Source organism: Condylura cristata, unplaced genomic scaffold (genome assembly GCF_000260355.1).
Source record: "Condylura cristata isolate star-nosed mole 26May11 unplaced genomic scaffold, ConCri1.0 scaffold00023, whole genome shotgun sequence".
Taxonomy (NCBI): domain Eukaryota; kingdom Metazoa; phylum Chordata; class Mammalia; order Eulipotyphla; family Talpidae; genus Condylura; species Condylura cristata.
Genome location: NW_004567124.1, coordinates 8,217,536 through 8,235,925, shown reverse-complemented (window position 1 = coordinate 8,235,925; position 18,390 = coordinate 8,217,536). Strand labels below are relative to the sequence as shown.

Below are 18,390 nucleotides of genomic sequence, written 5' to 3'. Positions count from 1 at the left end.
AAGGATGAAAATTGGGGAAGAACTAAAACTACCATTTTCTGATGACATGACAGTATACATAGAGAACTCTAAATAGACTCCACAGAGAAACAAAGTCAAGCAATTAATCAGTTCAGCAAGTGTCAGGTTATAAAATCATACAAAGATCAGTTGCCTTCCTATATGCATATAGTGGTTTAGAAGAAAAAAATAAAAAAAATTACTTCATTTATAACCAAAAAATAAAAATACATAGGAGTAAATCTAACAAAAGAAGTGAAGAAACTGTATAATAAAAACTAGAAGGCATTTTTAAAAGAAATATAAGACACAAAGAAGATATTCCTTGCTCATGGATTGCAAGAATCAATATTTTAAAATAGCCATCCTTCCCAAAACAATATATAGGTCCAACACAATCCCTATAAAAATTTAAGTGGTGGCAGCCACTCCTTTGCCTACTTGTGCCTATGCAGGTGCTTCTTTCCACCCACTGTCTCTCCCTCTATGGTGCAGCAGCCTCCTGTTTGCTGGTGACCTGCACCATGCTGGAACATCTCTGCACTGACCTCCCTCAGTGGAGGCCACTCTCTCCTTAGGCTGTCTGCCTGCAACTATGCAAGTCTCTTTCTCTGCAAACCTGTCCCTTCTGGGGCAGCTCTTCCTGCCCTCTTGTGCCTATGCAAGTGTCTTTTCCTCTCCTGTCTCTTTCTAATAAACTTATTCTTTAAATAAATAAAAAAAAATTAAATGGCTTTCTTGAAAGAAAATTAGCAAACGTTACTGAAATTCATATGGAACCACAAAAGAACCCTATAGATGAATGGGTAAATAAAAAGTGGGGCATTAAAATTTTTTGTTTTGTTTCAACATGGATGAATCTTGCGGCACAGAAAAGTATCCACTCACTTACTAGATGGATCTAAAACAACCACCAAAAAAACCAAACTCACAAATAAAGAGAACAGAGGCAGGAGTTAGGGCAGACAAATAGATGAAAGGAGTTAAAATTTGCATTATAAAATAAGTCATGGGGATACAACATCCAGCATGGTGCTGTACACAACCCACAGCTAAGACCTGCTGGTCTTGCCCCACTAAGGGGCATGAAGGGACAATTTCTTACACACATGGAGAAGCCAGTACTGATTATCACTTAAAAAGAGAAAGACAGTGTTGTTATATTTGCCAAATTGTCCTTTCAGACTAAATATAGTTTAAGGAGACACACAGACAAATACATGGTCTATAAAGATAGCAAAGAGTTTACAAGTGAGGATGTAGTCAGGATGCTGGCCACTCTGGGGGTGTGGGAGGGCTCAGACTGGGGAGAGACGCCCACAGGAGTCTCCTCCCTGGGCTGTGGTTCATGGGGCACAGCCACGCATGGTAACACCATTTCACATACGGGAGAAAACCCATTTCTTTCCTTGAGTGGTAAGGCCTTTGGTATTCATATTTTTCTCCGAAAAGGATATTATCTTTAATAATATTATCTCTATAGAGCAGTACATATGTTTTACTTAGACTTCTGAATATATTTAAACTCATAAGGAATTGGCAGACTTTCTCCATAAAGGGTCAGGTAGTAAATATTTCAGAATTTTTCAACATTTAAGGTCTATGTCCCAATTATTCAACTCTGTGATCATAGTGTAAAAACAGCCACAGATACAATAAAAACAAATAGGCATGGCTGTATTTCAACAAAACCCTATTTACAAAACCAGGTGGTTTGGTCTGGCTCTGAGCCAAAGTTTACAAAACTTTGATTACACAAATCAAATTTCAGATTATACAAATCTTTAAAAGAACAACGTAGCTGTGATTCACATGGGGGATTTTCGACTCTGAAAGGCCTCCTTGGAGGGGTCCCATGAGGGCTGGTAATGTTGCCTAGGAATCTGTGTATAAGTTAGGTTACTACTGTGAAAATGAACTAAATTTGACATTTTTTATGAACTTGGGGTTTTGTCTTCTTTATTTTAAGATACTGAGAAAACTGCTGTTTGAACTTGATTTGGGACCCATTTTTATCAGAATTATCCAGACTAATTCATTCTCATCCATTAACAAGAGTGTATCTCTTATTGACTATGGCTGGGTGTCAAGTGTGACGCTAGGAACTTTACACATACAATTCCTTCACCATGGTTCCTCAATGTAGGCATTACAGTTTGTCTGCCTTTTACAACTGAAAAAGGCTGGCTTTTTCTAAGATCCAGTAACTAGTAAAGCTGAGATTTGCACCGGATTTGTTCAGCTTCAAAGTTTACAGTCTTTTTTCTAAGTATACTACCCTGTAAAATGTATTTTATTTTAATGTTCCCAAAATCATTTTGGTTTTAGATTGTCTTCGCAGTTTTACCGACTTAGAAGAACTTGATGAAACAGAGTTATATATGTGCCACAAATGCAAAAAGAAACAAAAGTCCACTAAGAAGTTTTGGATTCAAAAACTACCCAAGGTAAGTGGTAAGTGCATTTATGAGGGGAAAGTACTAATGATTGAGGAGAACACTTCTGTAACTTTCATCTCTGATCTTTCTTTATTGGTCTTTAGGGAGTTCAGTAAAAGCTAAACAAGCCCCCTGAGAATGCTTAAGTAAATGTGTCCTGGTTACAGTCCAGTGTGTGAGAATGGGACAGGGGAGTAGAGGATTCCCACCTCACCATCAGCAAGTAATCTGACACCAGCTGGTTTTCTACAGTTGAACTCAATTCCCACACTATCCACCAGAACAAACAATCAGATTAAAGGCTCCATCCCAGGACCACTCTTCACTTCAGATGCCCATTGCAAGACTAGGTTGTTGTTACCTTAGGCTTCTGATCAGTGAACCATGGGTTGGAGGTCCTCATGACCCTCTCTTGGGTTCAATTAGTTTGCTAGAGCAGCTCATACAATTCAGAACGCATGTTTAGTCACTGCATCACTGATTCATCACCAACGATGTTAAGGATAGCAACCAACAACCGAGTGAAGAGATACACTAGGTGAGATCCCAACCAAAGGAGCTTCTGTCCTCATGGAATTTGGGACCTAACCGGGTGACATCTAAAAAGTATTCTGGTTTCCCAGCTTGGAAGCTGTCCAAACTTAGACGCTTGGAGTTTTTTTTTTGTTTGTTTGTTTTTTTAAAGATTTATTTTTGTGCATACAGAACTGGGGTACAGGCCAGAGACTCAGGGGTGGCGAAAGACTTCGCCAGAGACAGAGCGGGATGCAGAACAGGCAGATCAACGAAGTACACTGCTGAGGGGAGCAGCGGGCGGGTCAGGAGAGGTCTGCCTCGCCATGTGGTCACCTCCGGGGCAGGCGGGAATCGAACTCATGCGGAAGTGGTCTCAGCTTCTTAGTGCAGTGCTTTAACCTGCTGCGCCAACAAGGAGGGCCGACGCTTGGAGTTTTTATGGAGTGTCAGCCTAGTCCCATGGTGGCTTCATTATGTAGACACAAACGATTAATTCATTGGCTATTGGCAGTCCAATTTCCAGTCCTACTCCCCTCCTGGGAGGTCATAACATAGGACTGAAAGCTCCCAGCCAGGAATCACTTGTTTGGCAACCAGCTCCTATTCATAGGTGTGGTCCAAAAGTTACCTCATTAACATAAGAAGAAACTTTACATCTCTTCACTCAGAAAATCCCAAAGGTTTTAGGAGCTGTGCCTGACAAGGGATGAAGAATACATATTCCTTATTATAAACCACAATTCACAAGAACATATAAGTGGAAGAAAGCAGCACTGAGGAGAAAAAAAATACCAAACTCTGAAAATTGATAGGTCACTTAAAGATATTATTTGAGACACTTAAGTACCAAATACTTAATTTTGACTAAAAGTTAAGCTAGGTGTTTGTTTACAGTCTTTGTTTTTCTCTCTCATCCAGGTGCTCTGCTTACATTTGAAAAGGTTTCATTGGACAGCATATTTACGAAACAAAGTTGACACATATGTAGAATTTCCACTGAGAGGCCTAGATATGAAATGCTACTTATTAGAGGTAAGATGGCACTTCATGAAAATTAAGTCTACCTTTGGGAAGGTATAATTCCTTGAGATGTTACTATCTTTGACCACTGCTCCTAATTCAGTCTTTGATGGCTTCTCCCTTGTTTCATAGCCTGAAAACAGTGGCCCCGAAAGCTGCCTGTACGACTTGGCGGCCGTAGTTGTGCACCACGGGTCCGGGTGAGTGTGTGGGTAGACTTTGTGTGGTCGGGCATGGGATGGTGAAAAGCGCATGTTGGATCTTCTTTGGTAATTCTCCCTGAACTCCCTAAAAAGTGGATTCAGATACAGTAAAGTGGGTTAAGTAGGACTTTCCTTCAGTTTTGCTGTGAAAGAATATTCCTGAAGAAAGGTTCCTAGGACCCCAGCATTCAGAACTCAGTTGTGTCAACAACATCTTGAGTAGTTTACTCCAAAGTTAATTATTTGCTAATTGATACTTAAATGAGGGAAAATGGAAAATTATTTTGTTGAATAACATTCCTGATTACTTTCTTTCCTAAGTTTGTGCTTGGGCCTATATCTTCAGTTGTCTGAGAATGGCTATTTCAACTTGGACTAAAAAAGAAACAGCTCTAATTTCCATAATGATATTGGGTAAACTACTACCTATTTTGAAAATCTACTTCAAAACTTTGTAGACATGTTCCATTGACTTTGCCATTCATAGTTACAAGTGACAAGTTCCTTCCACAAGTCTAATTCTAAGGGAGCCCCATCTTCAAAAATTATAGCATGATAGTTGTACAGGCATTCAGCCTGGGGTCTCCAGCTCATGGAAATGTTTATTTATCCTAATCATTCTCTCTTCCAGAACCATTATTAAATGTATAGTGGGTTCCCTGGATTAATCTTTCACATATTTTAACTATTCTTTAATGATTTCCATCTCTTTGATTTGGAAGACTACCATAAACTATTTTTCTATCAATAGGGTTTTCATCATATCTAAGTTGAAGAATAGCTTCTCCATGAAGTTTTTATGTTGTTGGCAATCATACTTTTCTGATAGCTTTTTCTTAACAGCCTATTATCTATAGCTGCAGTTTCTTCTTGAAATCATTTTTTTTTTTTTTTTACGTTCTCAGTGGCTAATTGCTTTACTGGTTGTTCCTAGTAGCTCTCTTTCATGCTGTTTTTCTCCCCTGGAGAATGTGATGATTTTGTTGTTGTTGTTGCTTATTCACAATCACAATAAAGGCTGAGATGAGATGATCATTGTTGGTAAATAAATGCTAACCTAGCAATAATTTAGTAGTTACTAAGGTCTCTGTTTACCTTTTCTCCTGCCTGGGGAAATGGTCTGAGTCTAGGGTTATGTGTGAACTAATTGTTGAGGGGAGAGGGGGAAGACAAAAGCCCTTGAAGAGCCAACATAGGGGGAGTGTTTCCCTAGAGAAAGTTCACTTTCCCAAACTCAGCTTCTGAGATTCTGAGGGGAAACCTGGTCCTGTCTTCTGTGCTTATTGGGCTGAGAGTACCTAGAGTGGTGCTGCTGGATTACTCCATTCATCCAGTGCCACCTGAATATGTGCTCTCAATTTCTCTTCAGTTGCTGGCATTCTTCCCTTTTGGCTAGTAGTATTCATTTTCATCATTTCAGTGGGTTTTGAGGAGAAACACATGAGCAATCATCTTAAACCACAGTCTCTAGGATTCAGTCTTTAATTGTACTGTACTTTTTAGTACTTATTGTTATAAGACAAAGTTGCACAGATCCTTGATTTTTGCACAGATCCTTGATTTTTGTACAGATCCTTGATTTCTGTAGTCTTTCTTTGATCTCTTGGCTTCTCCTTGCAGGGTTGGTTCTGGACATTACACAGCATATGCCACTCATGCAGGTCGCTGGTTCCATTTCAATGACAGTACTGTAACACTGACTGATGAAGACACCGTTGTCAAGGCAAAGGCCTACATCCTTTTTTACGTGGAACGCCAGGCCAAAGCTGGATCGGATAAACTTTAATACCTCCTCTCAATCATTATTCATCAACTATACCGGACAAACATTTCCAATTCTCCATAAATACTTGATCAAGATTTAATTTCATTATGCACTTTTCAATTTCCTATTTTGAAGTTAGTTTTATGTTGTCGATGGTAGTGACTTATTGAACATGGGCACCAACTAATTTTTTTTTAGTTCTACCAGAAAACCTCAGCAGATATTTTGATTTGCTGCTTTAGTTGTAATAATTCAGTTTTTATATGTAGTTTCAAGAACTTAGTTCTACTTGACTTTTTTATATTAATGTTTTCAGTTCTCACAATGAGGCACATTTACATCAATGCTTGTTACTCACATGCTGAAAGCAAGATATGTTCCTGATTGTGAGGAGCAACATAACTGCCTGCTGCCTTTCACAGCTGTACTGAAGATCAGGTTGACTCTGAATCAAGGATCACGTGTCCACTTGTTGTGGCCAACAAGATTTCAGCAACTGCTCAATAATCATTCTTTTGGCTTGTAAAAGATAACTGAGAGGGCCCAGGTAATCACCACTCTCGCTAGCTCTCAAAGCTGCTGTTTATCAGCACTAATGAAATAAATGTGTTGGTTCAGTTGTACCTGGGCTGCATATTCAAGGTTATTTTTTGGGGGGATGGGGACTTTTTTGTGTGTGTTTTTGTGGAGAAGATAGGAATACAGAAAGTCCAAATACAAGACCAAATGCATTTAGTGTTTTAAAAATCCTGTGACTCAGCTATATGGTGTAGGTGTTACCAGTGAGATAAAACCAGAGCTTCTGTTTATCTATTTGAATCAGCATCTTATTCCCCATCAGTTTTTACACCAGTGATAACTACATGTCTGCTTTAGTCTTACTCCATATTTGACCATCTGAGGTTCGGATGCCAATTTCCAGAGTTGATTTTGAACACCACCTATGCTTCAGGTAACACTGAGATCTGCTTCTGTAGAAGGAAATTAGTGTCTTTTCTACTCTGGTTTAAAAACTCTCACTGGCCTATCCTGATAGTAAAGCAAGTTGAAAATACTGAGTAAGTAGAATTTCTATTCTTGAGTTTAGTAGTCTTTTTAAATTAAGAGAAATAGGTACATACACTATTTGAATTTAACTCAAATTGAAATTTGGAATTAGAACCTCATGTAAAAAAAAATAATTGTGATTTCTGCAATCCTGTTAAGCCAGTCTATTGATTTTGGAATGGTGGCTGCATGACTTGCAAATTACCAAATAAGGAGGGACTCCAAAAGGCCAGCAGCATAGACCACACACTGTTTCCATGGTTATTTCTTGTCCCCATCACCATTCTCTCCCTTCTCGAGTTGTTATGAGAGGCAGAACTATATGATGTTAAGCCAGGCAACCACACTTTTTGGTACTGTTTTTGCATTAAAAGAAAAATGGTCAGAATTTTCAAAATGTAAAACAAAGTTTGGGGCTGTCTTCATAGGTCAGATATCTGAAGTTGCAGAAGATGTGGCTGTATTCCCATTTTAATAAGAGTGGCTAAACACATTTTCTCAGAGCTGAACACGTCTGCTGAACACTTTAACATGACTCAACAAATTGCAATCATGTCTAAACTTACACTATTCAGTATAGAGGTCACTAGCCACATGGAGTTATTTCAATTTTAATTAAAATGATCTTCAATCACACTGGCCACATCCCAAGAGCCTGTCCATCAAATGTGGTGCAGGACTGCAGTCCTTAGGGTTTCTACTGTAGTCCTCAGGGCTGTATCGATTTTCACTCCAGAGAAAAAAGCTTCCCGATCATATTTAGGTCCTAGAAATTAGAGTCTAGAAGAGAGAAACTTGGATTTAAAGTAGTTCATAATGCTAAGTTACATTAGGTTGACCCACAGGAAACTGTGCCATGCTTTGATCTGTAAAAATGAGCTTCACATAATATGAATTAATACATTGATAGATTCATACCACATCTAATTGAACTTCAAAGGCACTTCCAGTGAGCTTGCGAAGTATTTCCAGTGAATCCAGGCTCTTGCTTAGAAGGCATAAAGCCATAACTCCTAACCTTTGCACTTAGACATTTTAGTCTCTTTGGGCAGCTTTTATGACTTAATAAAGCCTTGGGCAGTGTTGATGTTGATGAAGAAAAGTTGTCTTTTTATACCAAATGGAACTTAGCAACAGTCTGGACTGCTTTGTTGGGACATCAGACAGACAACACTGTTGACTTGAGACATGAACATGTCTGTTTTTTTTTTTAATGTTGTTATTGCTTGGTTTTACTTAAGCAGAAATGTTCAAATGATATCATGAAGGCTCTTTGGAAAAGTGGTTGGGTCTGTTTGAATCGTGCACTTGAACACCAGAGATGTAAATGTGCCTGTTTGTATTTTAAAAAATTAACTGTATAGCCTTATCACACCAATTTTTAAAGCTAATCTTTTTGTGTTCGGGGGTTTTTCCCTGTGCCAGGCAGTCTCTAGTGTGGGTGTGGCTTCTTGCTTAGAGAGCTCCTGCTGAGGCAGAGCCTCGCCAGTCACATGGCTCCTCAGAACAAGAAAACCTTCCCAGAAGTCCTCCCACATGGGGTGATAGATACAGTTTGTGGCAACACAAATCTCTCTCCATGATGGAGAAACCTTTGCTTATCCACTGTATTCTACTCAGTGTCTAGTGATGACAAATGTAATAGAATTAAACCAGTAAATGTGTTGGCCCTGGTTAAGTGTTAAATGTGTATCTTACCTGTGGGACCTGTTCAGCAGGTTGGTTTCTGGGGTCAGAGACATATTTAGTTCTTACACCCAAACCTCTCCTTCATTGGTTTAGTGTACATAAGTCTATTTAGATACACTTATCCCACTTCAAAATCCATGACCCCCTAAGCTCTCTCATGTACTCTGTTGCTAACGTGGCCTCTTCCCTTCTGGAAAAGCTCACGAGAGAAGTCTGTTCCTGCAGCAAGGGCACAGCCTGACCAGAGTGCAGCCTCAGTGCTCCCAGGAAGAGGCTGCCTCTTCTCCTTTGTAGCACCATTCCCCTTAGGTCTGAATGTGAGGGGTCCCAGAGCACCTCCTACTAGTGCTGATTGTTCTGTGACATGATCATTTGCCATTAAAATCTAGTTTGTATGATGCTGAGAGGGTTAATTGTGCAAGTGACCCATTTCATTTAAACTGTAACCACATCTCTTCCGCTTCACCACACTGAGCTGTTTTATGGAAAGTATCATTAAAGGTCTGGTCTCTATCTTTGGACTATTTATTTCTGTACTTTTTTAGTGGAGCCAAATAAATGGTGAAACACTCACATTCTGGGCCTCACCAGCCAAACCACTGGGTGGCAAGGTCTTACAGAACCCTCACCATCTTAGCTACGATGGGAAAAGGGCCATGATAGCCATGAACTGTGTGGTGGGGGGGTACCACCCTCAGCAATACACTGTCCTGGCTCCCCTGGTAACTGCCCTGTCTCCCTAGTAACTGCAGGTCTTTGCAAAACAAGGCCCACTTACCTTCTTCAAAGCTAGTCTCTACCCTGAAGAACCAGTTTTAGAGGTCTGAGCAAAGAATAGTGCTCATCTTTTGAAGTAAAACAAATAGTTACCATTGTTAAAAAATATCCTAGTCCTGAAGGTATCATGCACCCAGACTTCAAACTATACTACAAAATCATAACAATCAAAACTGCACAGTACTGGAACAAGAACAGACATACAGACCAACATATTGGAATAGAAAACCCAGATATAAACCCACAGTTTTATGGGTAGCTAATCTGTGACAAAGGAGCAAACAATATTGCAAATGGAACAAAGAAGTTTGTTTAACATGGTGCTGGGAAAATGGCTATGTACCAAAAAAAAAAAATTATTACCTTGCATCATACATCAAAGAACAACTCAAAATGGATTAAAGAACTAGACATAAGACCCATACCATAAAATACATACAATATTGGTGAAACACTACATGACATTCATCTCAGTAACATCTTTAGACCTATATCACCCAAAGCAAAGATAGTAAAGGAAAGGATAAACAGCTGAGACTACATCAAATTAAATAAAGAGCTTCTGTACAGCAAAAGAGGCATTACACAAAACAAAGACACCCCACTGATTGAGAGAAAATTTTTCACACAATACTAATGATGAAGGATTGATCACAAAGATCGATAGAGAGCTAATGAAGGTCAACAAAAACAAACAACCCAGTCAAAAAATGAGCAAAAGAGCAAAAAAAATTTTCCAAAGAAGAAATGCAGATTGCCAACAAGCATATGAAAAAAATGTTCAACATCACTTAAAAAAAAAAAAGGCTTTATTTATTCATGCAGAACTGGCCAGAGGTGCAGGGGCAGTTGAGAAGATTCACCAGAGACAGAGTGGAGAGCAGAACAGGCAGACTGACTAAGTACACTGCTGAGGGGAGCAGCAGGCAGGGCAGGAGAGGTCTGCTGTGCCTTGTGGATCACCTCCAGGGCCGTGGATTGAACTTGCACTGAAGTGGCTACAGCTAGTTTGCAGTACTGCACCTTTAACCTACTGTGCCACCAGGTAGGGCCCTCGACAGCACTTGTAATCAGGGAAATGCAAGTAAAAACCACAATGAGATACCACCTCATAACAGTAAGAATGGCACAAATTAAACTAGCAACAACAAATGTTGGTGAGGATGTGGGGAGAAAGGAACTACAATGCCGGTGGGAATGCAAACTGGTTCCAACCACTATGGAGAGCTGTGTGGAGGTTCCTTAAACTACTAAAAATGGAATTTCCATAATATCCAGCAATTCCACTCCTAGGAATCTACCCAAAGGATACAAAGACATTAATTCAAAAGGACCCCCTGTGTTTATTGCAGCACAATTTACAATAGGTAAGCTACAGAAGCAACCAGGGTGCCCAAAAATATATGACTGGTTCAAGAAGATGTGGTACATATACACAATGGAATATTACTAGGCAATCAAAAATATAAACTCATACCTTTTGCAACAACATGGATGGAGCTGGAAGGGATCATGCTTAGTGAAATAAGCCAGAAAGAAAAATACCAGATGGTTTTACTCATAGCAGGGGTAAGAGAGATCAGAAAAAGAAAAATACAGAAGCAATTGTAACAAAGTAGAAACAAAAATCAACAAACAACTATAAACCAGAGATATTCTATGGGGGTGGAGAGGGGAATAGGATCAAAACTCGGGTGGGAAGAGCTCACAGGACTATGGTGATGGCACACATGGGTGAATGGATGGTGAAAGATCATGTGGATTACAGTCAAGGTGAAAAAAATGTACAAAGTGAAGAATGATGTAAATATATATATATATATATAATAAAAAATATAATTAAAAACTCCTACTTCAGAGTAAGCGCCCACATTTTAGCTCTCTGTCCCCAATCCTCTGCAGACAGAAAACCCAGTCACACCGTTATTGTTTTTTATTTTTTGTCACTGATTTGCCTGTTGCTGTCAGTCTTCTAAAACTACAGACAGGTCCTCCCTCGTGGCACAAGTTAAAACACAATACTGCAAGCTAGCTGCAGCTGCTTTAGTGTTAGTTCAATCCCCAGCCCCGGAGGTGACCCACATGGCGCAGCAGCCCTCTCTTGACCTGCTCGCTGCTCCCCTCAACAGTGTACTTCGTCAATCTGCCTGTTCTGCTCCCCACTCTGTTGAATACTTTCACCACCCCACACCTCTGCTCTGTACCCTAGTTCTGTACAGATAAATAAATATTAAAAATAAATAAATAAAGCTGTAGACAGAAGTGCCTGCAGCTCAGATGGTTTTGCTGTTGGTCCTGTAGGTCCTTGGCTGGAGGCTGCACAGCTGCTATTCCTGCACCTAGGAGCCCAGCACCACACAAGGGAAAAGGGAGGCTTGGCCTGGGAGCCTCCCTGGACTCTGGGCTGCTTCCTGCACCCACCCACAAGGCCAGGTGTGGACAGCAACCTGCCAGGGCCTGGGATGTCCGCAGGGCTACAGAGGCATCTGGGAAGCCACAGTGACTAACATGACTTCTCCCAGGGGCCAGTGCACTTCCATGGTTCTTCCTTTTAAGAAGCTGATAGAACTGCCTATTTCCAGGAGTCAGGTTTCTGGAAAATTTTTTAGGAGGGAAGGAGAGAGAACTGGCTTTAAATCTGTAGCTGACTGTGAATAGGAGCTGTACAACTAGAACATAATGAACTTGAAATGTCAGCAGCAGCTAGTTAGCCTTTCCTTGAGAAATGCTTTTAGCTGTTTCTTGGCTTATGTGACTTTAAAGAAAATTTGTTCCATGGCTGTAGTGTAGTAATAAGAGCCAGCGGACAGTGACATTGGTGTCTCAGAGTCAGGCACTGGCCAGAATGGATACTTTCTTTACTGAACTGCATTCCACTGTACTGGGTCTGACCAAGCCTCAGCTCCAAAAGAGGACCCAGCATTGTTGCCTGGCTGGTGGCTCAACACACTGAAAACAATGTTCCTGGACTTCCCTTGCTAATAAACTTGAAGAATGGACGTAGGTGATCACGAGGGTGGGAGTCCCTGGCTGGCAGAGGAAAAGCATTCCTCCTCACCACTGCTGCAGAGACAGAGCAGCCCTGATGCCCAGCACCCCCTAAACAAAGGAGCAGACCAGTTCTTACTGAAAGCAACCACCCAATTCCCTTGGGTGGGTGCTGGGATGGGAGTAACACAGAGGACCCTGTTATTCTAAGGAAATGAGACATTCAAGGCTACTGATTGAGGCTGATATGGGGGTTTAAAGAGCCAGCTGAGACAAAACCCTTGAAATTACGATCGTTTCAACTAGTTTTGCATTAAGAGCTACCTCATCCGTCCTAACATTTGGAGAAATACAGCTTAGATACAGCAGGAGGACATACAACTAGAAACATGTTAAACCATGTAAACTTAAATTTAAAACACCCTCACAGCAGAGCCTTGAAGAGAAAAGCTACCCAGGATAAGTCTTTCATGAAACTAACAGGTAAAAGAGGCAGCTGGGCGGCCAAGGAAATCCTTTGCCTGGTGGAGGGAAATTTAACTGTCCTTCCATCGAGCCTGGACACCATCACTGAGCAAAAATAGAAGCCCATATGCCACTCAAACTGTTGAAGGTCAAAGAGTGTATTTTGAAAACTGCAGGGAAAACAACCTATTACATATTTTGAACAACTGATAATGGAACTCCCCTCTGAAACCATGAAGCCCAGAAGGGAAATCTTTAAAGTATGAAAAAGAAGAAAAACATACATAGCAGCACAGAGGTGTTGTTTCTATAGCTCTGAGCATGAACTAAGACCCTTGGCCTTTGATGGAGAACTGGCTTCTGTGGAACAAGTCTCTTCCTCTAAAGATAGTTTCCCAGACTGAGGTGGTCTGGCCAAACACTCTGAATGAAAGTGCTTCTGGAAAAGTCAAAGAGCTCTCTGCTAAACACCATTGTCAGCTAAAAGGAGAAGAAATCCCTTTTAAGGAAACTATGTAACTTCAATAGGCTGCTTTTCTGCCAGGATTTTCAATTCCTCTGAACATAAGCCGAACTGCTGCACGTATGTCTGGATCCTGGCTTTCCCCTCCTCGGAGCTTCAGCACCAGTTGTTAGCCAAAAATAAACCCCATTCCTCAACCATATATGTCCACCAGCCCAGCCCGGGAGGGGCAGCGGGAGGCAGGTCAGGTCCCTGGGCTCCAGCCGCACTCCCTGAGGCCGCCACACACCATGCACATCACCCAGCTCAACCGTGAGTGCCTGCTGCACCTCTTCTCCTTCTTGGACAGAGACAGCAGGAAAAACCTGGCCAGGACCTGCCCCCAGCTCCAGGACGTGTTTGAGGATCCTACACTCTGGCCCCTGTTGCACTTTCGTTCCCTGACAGAACTCAAGAAGGACAACTTCCTCCTGAGCCCCGCGCTCCGGAGCCTCTCCATCTGCTGGCATTCCAGCCGCGTGCGGGTGTGCAGCATCGAGGACTGGCTCAAGAGCGCCCTGCAGAGGAGCATCTGCAGCCGGCACGAGAGTCTGGTCAGCGATTTCCTCCTCCAGGTGGGCGACAGGTAGGCCGCCTCCGCAGCTGCAGTGCTGGGTCTGCTGGCTACACCCCCACCCCTGCGCCACCCGGCCCCCCACGGCCCCCAGGGAGCTATGTGTGTGTGGTGGGTACCAGGGCGGAGAGACTTCATTACAAGGCCACCTTTATTACAAGGCCAGAGGCACCATATTGGGGAGCCCCAGGGAGGCCCCAAGCAGACTTTCCATCCACATAGCAGAAAAGGGCTAAAACCATGGGGGAGGCAAGTGCCAACCCTCCCCTTAACCGTAGGTCCTAGGGCTGCAGCTGAGGCTGTCCTTCGGGTAGCTGTCCTCCCTGGCCATTACCTACCAGATGGGTCCTGCTGGGCCTGAATCTTCAAGGTCAGGCCCCAGGACACAGTCAATAGAGTCAGCAGGAGTGGTGCTCCTGCTTTTCCAGGAGCAGAAGTGGTGATATAATGTTCCCATTTCCTCAAGAATGGTTTCCTCACCTTATAATACCCTAAAGGAGGGTGTTTTAAGCCCAGTTTTTCAAACCAAAGCTCTGAGAGGTTGTGTGATTTGCCTCCCTACTCCTGGTCTAGGATCTTGAGATTTTAGTAAATAAAAACTCAAGACACCCAGTTAACTTTGACTTTCAGATAATGGAATAATTTGGCAGTGTAAGTATTTCCTAGATTTGCTCTGCCAATCCTACCATAGAAAGAGAGGCCAGGCTCCCTCCCCATCACAGCTTCCTGCTAGGCCCCAAGAGAATGCAGATAGCTCTGCCAGGCTCTTACTGAGCCTTTACCAGCCCAGTCCTGCCTGAGTTAAGGCACCCCTTGATTATAACAAACTGGGCTCAACCAGTCTGTTGCCACCCAGGTGTAATAGCTGCTATCTGCTGGCAGTATGACAACAGCAAATAATGTAATGGCCCCATATTGTTTTGTTTTGTTTTTAAGGGCAGTAGGAAGAAAGAGAAGGTGGACTTGATTGGATGGGCTGGGACAGAACCAGGCGATTTTTATGATCTTAACAAAGGCATTAAACTGGAAGATGAGGTGTGAGGACGATGGAACAGGCGAGGGCTGAACTCTTGTTGAATCCCTCAGTTGTGCTACTGTCTGATCAAGTGAGCCTCTTTCAATCTCATTTCTTCACCTGCGAAATGGGATGACATCTTTTCACCTAAGCTAAAAGGATTAAATGACGCACAGTAGAGCTAGAACACGGCAGGTAGCACAGGTATCTGCCACATTTCCTTATTCTGGCAGTCAGCTTTGAGGAGGGGATGAGAGAAGCATGGAACCTGTTCCCCTGCAACCAGTTGTTTAAAGATTCTGAAAGAAAAGAATTACTTGGGGCTTAGAAAACTAATCCTCATAACCACAAGAAGGGAACTATTTCTCCCACAGTTGAAGGGTGGCCCAGCAAGGTTCAGACAGCAAATTAAGTCACAGGAAAGCTGCTTGACCTCTCTGCACTGGGGGTGCAGAGGGCTGATGTGACAACCAAAGGAAGGAGTATGAATTCGGGAAGATACAATAGGTGGGTTCAGTGTGTGAAGTGTGGCTGTGCCCAGTCTGATTTAGTTCCTCACCCCTTTCCCTAAGCATGGAATTGGCCCAAGCCAGCCAAGTCAAGGGACTAGGGGACAGGCTGATGGGGGGTGGAGGGGACGCACAGGAAAGGTCCAGAGGTCAGCTCCCTCTGGCTACAGAGAGCCAGGGTTTGAATCCAGGTTCTTTTTGACTATAAGCACTCTGGTCCCAGGAAAGGTGGGTTACCATAGAAGACCCTGTGCAGCCTGTTTACACCAGTTTTGCTCAATCCTCAGAATCCTACCATACATTCTTTCCCTGCTTCCCTCCCTCCCACCCCCACACAAAGTGACGTAGTCAAGGTCACACTGCAAATAAGCCAAGTCTAACTTTGCTCAAGATCTTTCCCTTCAGCAGGTGCTAACAAGGCTGGGCCACAGAGGCCTCCCAATTTCTGGACGAGCAGACTATACTCACAGCAGGCCTTCTAGTTACTTCCCATTCCCTATCGTTTCCAGGCCGGTGACCTGTGGACATGCAGAAACTGCCTAGTAAATTGAGCAGAAACCCGGGCTCCACAATCTGGGGCCCAGATTCAGAGTGCCCTTGCATAGTTCGAGGTTCAAAAGGCCTGTCACTAAGCCACCCCACTGGAAACCCCTCCTCCCTTCTCTCCCCAGCTTCAACAAGAGGCTGGGCTGGAGCCAGCTCCAGGCACCCAGAGCTTCCCATGGCCCCACCCAAGGCGACAGGGGAGACCGGTTACCGCGGCCCCCTTCTATCTCACAGCAGCCTCAGCGTTCAGGCTCTGTATCAGGGCCCTGGCTTAAAGAGCCCACGAGGATTAAAGTACAGTGGGCAGCAGAAGCGGAAAGAGCTGGGGAAATGGGACGGAAGTCCTGGCAGCTCCGGACTCGGAGGCGAGTCCCTTAATGCCTGTCAAACACACAGTCCCGCCCCCAGACTCCAGGGCTCATGAGGGCTAAAGGGACAGTGAGCTCCGGACTGGGCGGCCGGCCTCTGATCAACCCTCCCGGCCTCGGCGGCGGTTGCCACATTGTCTCCGCAGGTGCCCCAACCTGGCCTCCGTCACGCTGTCGGGCTGCGGCCACGTCACAGACGACTGCCTGGCTCGCCTGCTGCGCTGCTGCCCGCGCCTGCGCGCACTGCGCCTGGAGAACTGCGCACGCGTCACCAACCGCACGCTGGCGGCCGTGGCGGCGCACGGGCACGCGCTGCAGACGCTGCACGTGGACTTCTGCCGCAACGTGAGCGCGGCCGGCCTCAGCCACCTGCGCTCCGCGTGCCCGCGCCTGGCCCTGCGCGCCGAGCACAGCGCGGCCATGATCCCGGATCAACCGGCCTGCGGCCAGCAGGCGCCCGGCCCGAGTCTCCGCAAGCTGCTGCCGCACTAGGCCGGAGCGGGTGGGACACTCGGCCGAGGCTCCCAGGGCGGAAGGAGCGACCTGGCATCGAACCCCAGAGGCTCCACCTCACAGACTGCCGCCATTTCTTCTGAGCCTCAGTTTCCCCGTAGGCAAAAAGGGGGTGCTAACGCCTACCTCACGATATGGTTTTGACTTAGGATGAAAAGGGAGTAAAAGCCCGGGTGCTTGCAAACCACTGGCGTCCTCGGCAAACCCCGGCGCCCGCCCCGCCCCTTTCTGTACACGGGGTGACGCCCCAGCGGCGGTCGTGGGAGGGTGGGGGGGGGGGTGCCTGCCCCTTTCTCGGGGACTGACTCAGAAGCCGAGGGGTGGCACTCAGAGGTCGCCGAAGCGCCCTGGGAACCAAGCAGAAGGGCTGAAGCGGGGCCCTCATCCCCGCCGGCGGCGCAGACACAGACTAGCGCCGCGGCTGTGGGCGGGAGGAACCCGGGGCGCTGGGGCCGAGAAAGCCGCCGAGCCGGCCGCACACCCGCGTCTGCACAGCGCGCCGGTTGACTTGACTCTTCCGTCCACCACCGTTACCCTTGTTCCCTACTGCTTCCATATAAAGGAAGCCCAAAGCAAAGATTTACGAATAAAAGCAGCCCTGGTTAAGTCCGTTGATAATAAAACGACATACACAAAGTTTTACCTACCGGATTTGCTGAACGTGGGCACACGCCTGCACTTCGGTCTCAGGGCGCCAGTCACACCAGCCACTGAAGTAAAGGTGCTCGGCCACCCAGCAACCTCCAGGCCCGGGCCTGAGGGGGGCGGGGGGGGGGCAGCTCGGGCGGAGGAGCGGCTGGGAGCCCGCGGGCGGTGGGCTTGGCGGGCGCTCGGCCCCGCCCCTCACAGCTGTGGCCCTTTCCCCACCTGAGGCCAGGTGCTTCTTTGTGAAAGGGAATCTTGATCTCTTCTCACGGGCTCTCAATCATAGCCCAAATATGAGCGGGGGGTGGGGGTGGGGGCAAGGATCAGCAAGGAAAAACACAAATTGTTCTCATGGAGCTTCTATTTTAGTGGGGAAAGAAAGAGGCAATTAGCCGGTATAGAAGATGGTAAGACTAGGGTGAAGCAAGGGGAGAGGGGCTACCTGGGAATTGCTGGCCGTGGGAGGGGGAGGGGGAGAAATTTAAAAGGAGTTGACCAAGGTGAGGGTCAACTAAGGCCACATTTGCAACATGAATCGTGGGAGGGAGCCAAACAGCAATTGGGAAGAAACTATCACAGGTGGAGGGAACCGCCAGTGCCAAGACCCAGATTAAGAGCATGACTGTTGTGCCAGCGGTACCTCTGGGTCAGTGTAGCTGCAGCAGTCAGGAGGAAAGGTAAGCAGATGAGGAAATTTGTGATATTAAAGATGGGGAAGGTTATAGAGGCCTCATGGGGCCCCTGGATATAAGGAGTCTGAGGTCCCCAGCAGGATGCAGGGTCCAGCACAGATCTAGGTGAATGCCCAGG

General features: G+C 44.9%; 2 protein-coding genes across 4 annotated transcripts in view; both read left to right on the top strand.

Annotated features, from left to right (window-relative positions):
* USP3 (ubiquitin specific peptidase 3) overlaps window positions 1-9,191 on the top strand; it is a 102,506-nt gene extending 93,315 nt beyond the window's left edge. For all 3 annotated transcript variants that reach the window (XM_004687697.2, XM_012728712.1, XM_012728713.1), the window contains 4 exons: window positions 2,329-2,447; window positions 3,873-3,986; window positions 4,107-4,174; window positions 5,798-9,191. In XM_004687697.2, the coding sequence (XP_004687754.1) occupies window positions 2,329-2,447; window positions 3,873-3,986; window positions 4,107-4,174; window positions 5,798-5,963 (467 nt within the window). In that variant the 3' untranslated portion in view covers window positions 5,964-9,191. The remainder of the gene's footprint in view (window positions 1-2,328; window positions 2,448-3,872; window positions 3,987-4,106; window positions 4,175-5,797) is intronic.
* Window positions 9,192-13,661: 4,470 nt separating this feature from the next.
* On the top strand, window positions 13,662-16,960 carry FBXL22 (F-box and leucine-rich repeat protein 22). The gene is made up of 2 exons (XM_004687522.2): window positions 13,662-13,996; window positions 16,569-16,960. Exons 1-2 carry the CDS (start codon window positions 13,662-13,664, stop codon window positions 16,912-16,914), a joined length of 681 nt encoding a protein of 226 aa, XP_004687579.1. The 3' UTR covers window positions 16,915-16,960.
* Window positions 16,961-18,390: the final 1,430 nt, after the last annotated feature.

What these genes read in the sequence shown, in the direction of transcription:
- FBXL22 (XM_004687522.2), top strand. Translation starts at nt 13,662, where the DNA reads ATGCACATCACCCAGCTCAACCGTGAGTGCCTGCTGCACCTCTTCTCC. An exon ending in CTCCTCCAGGTGGGCGACAG is followed by an intron (nt 13,997 to 16,568) that starts GTAGGCCGCCTC and finishes TTGTCTCCGCAG; the next exon opens with GTGCCCCAACCTGGCCTCCG.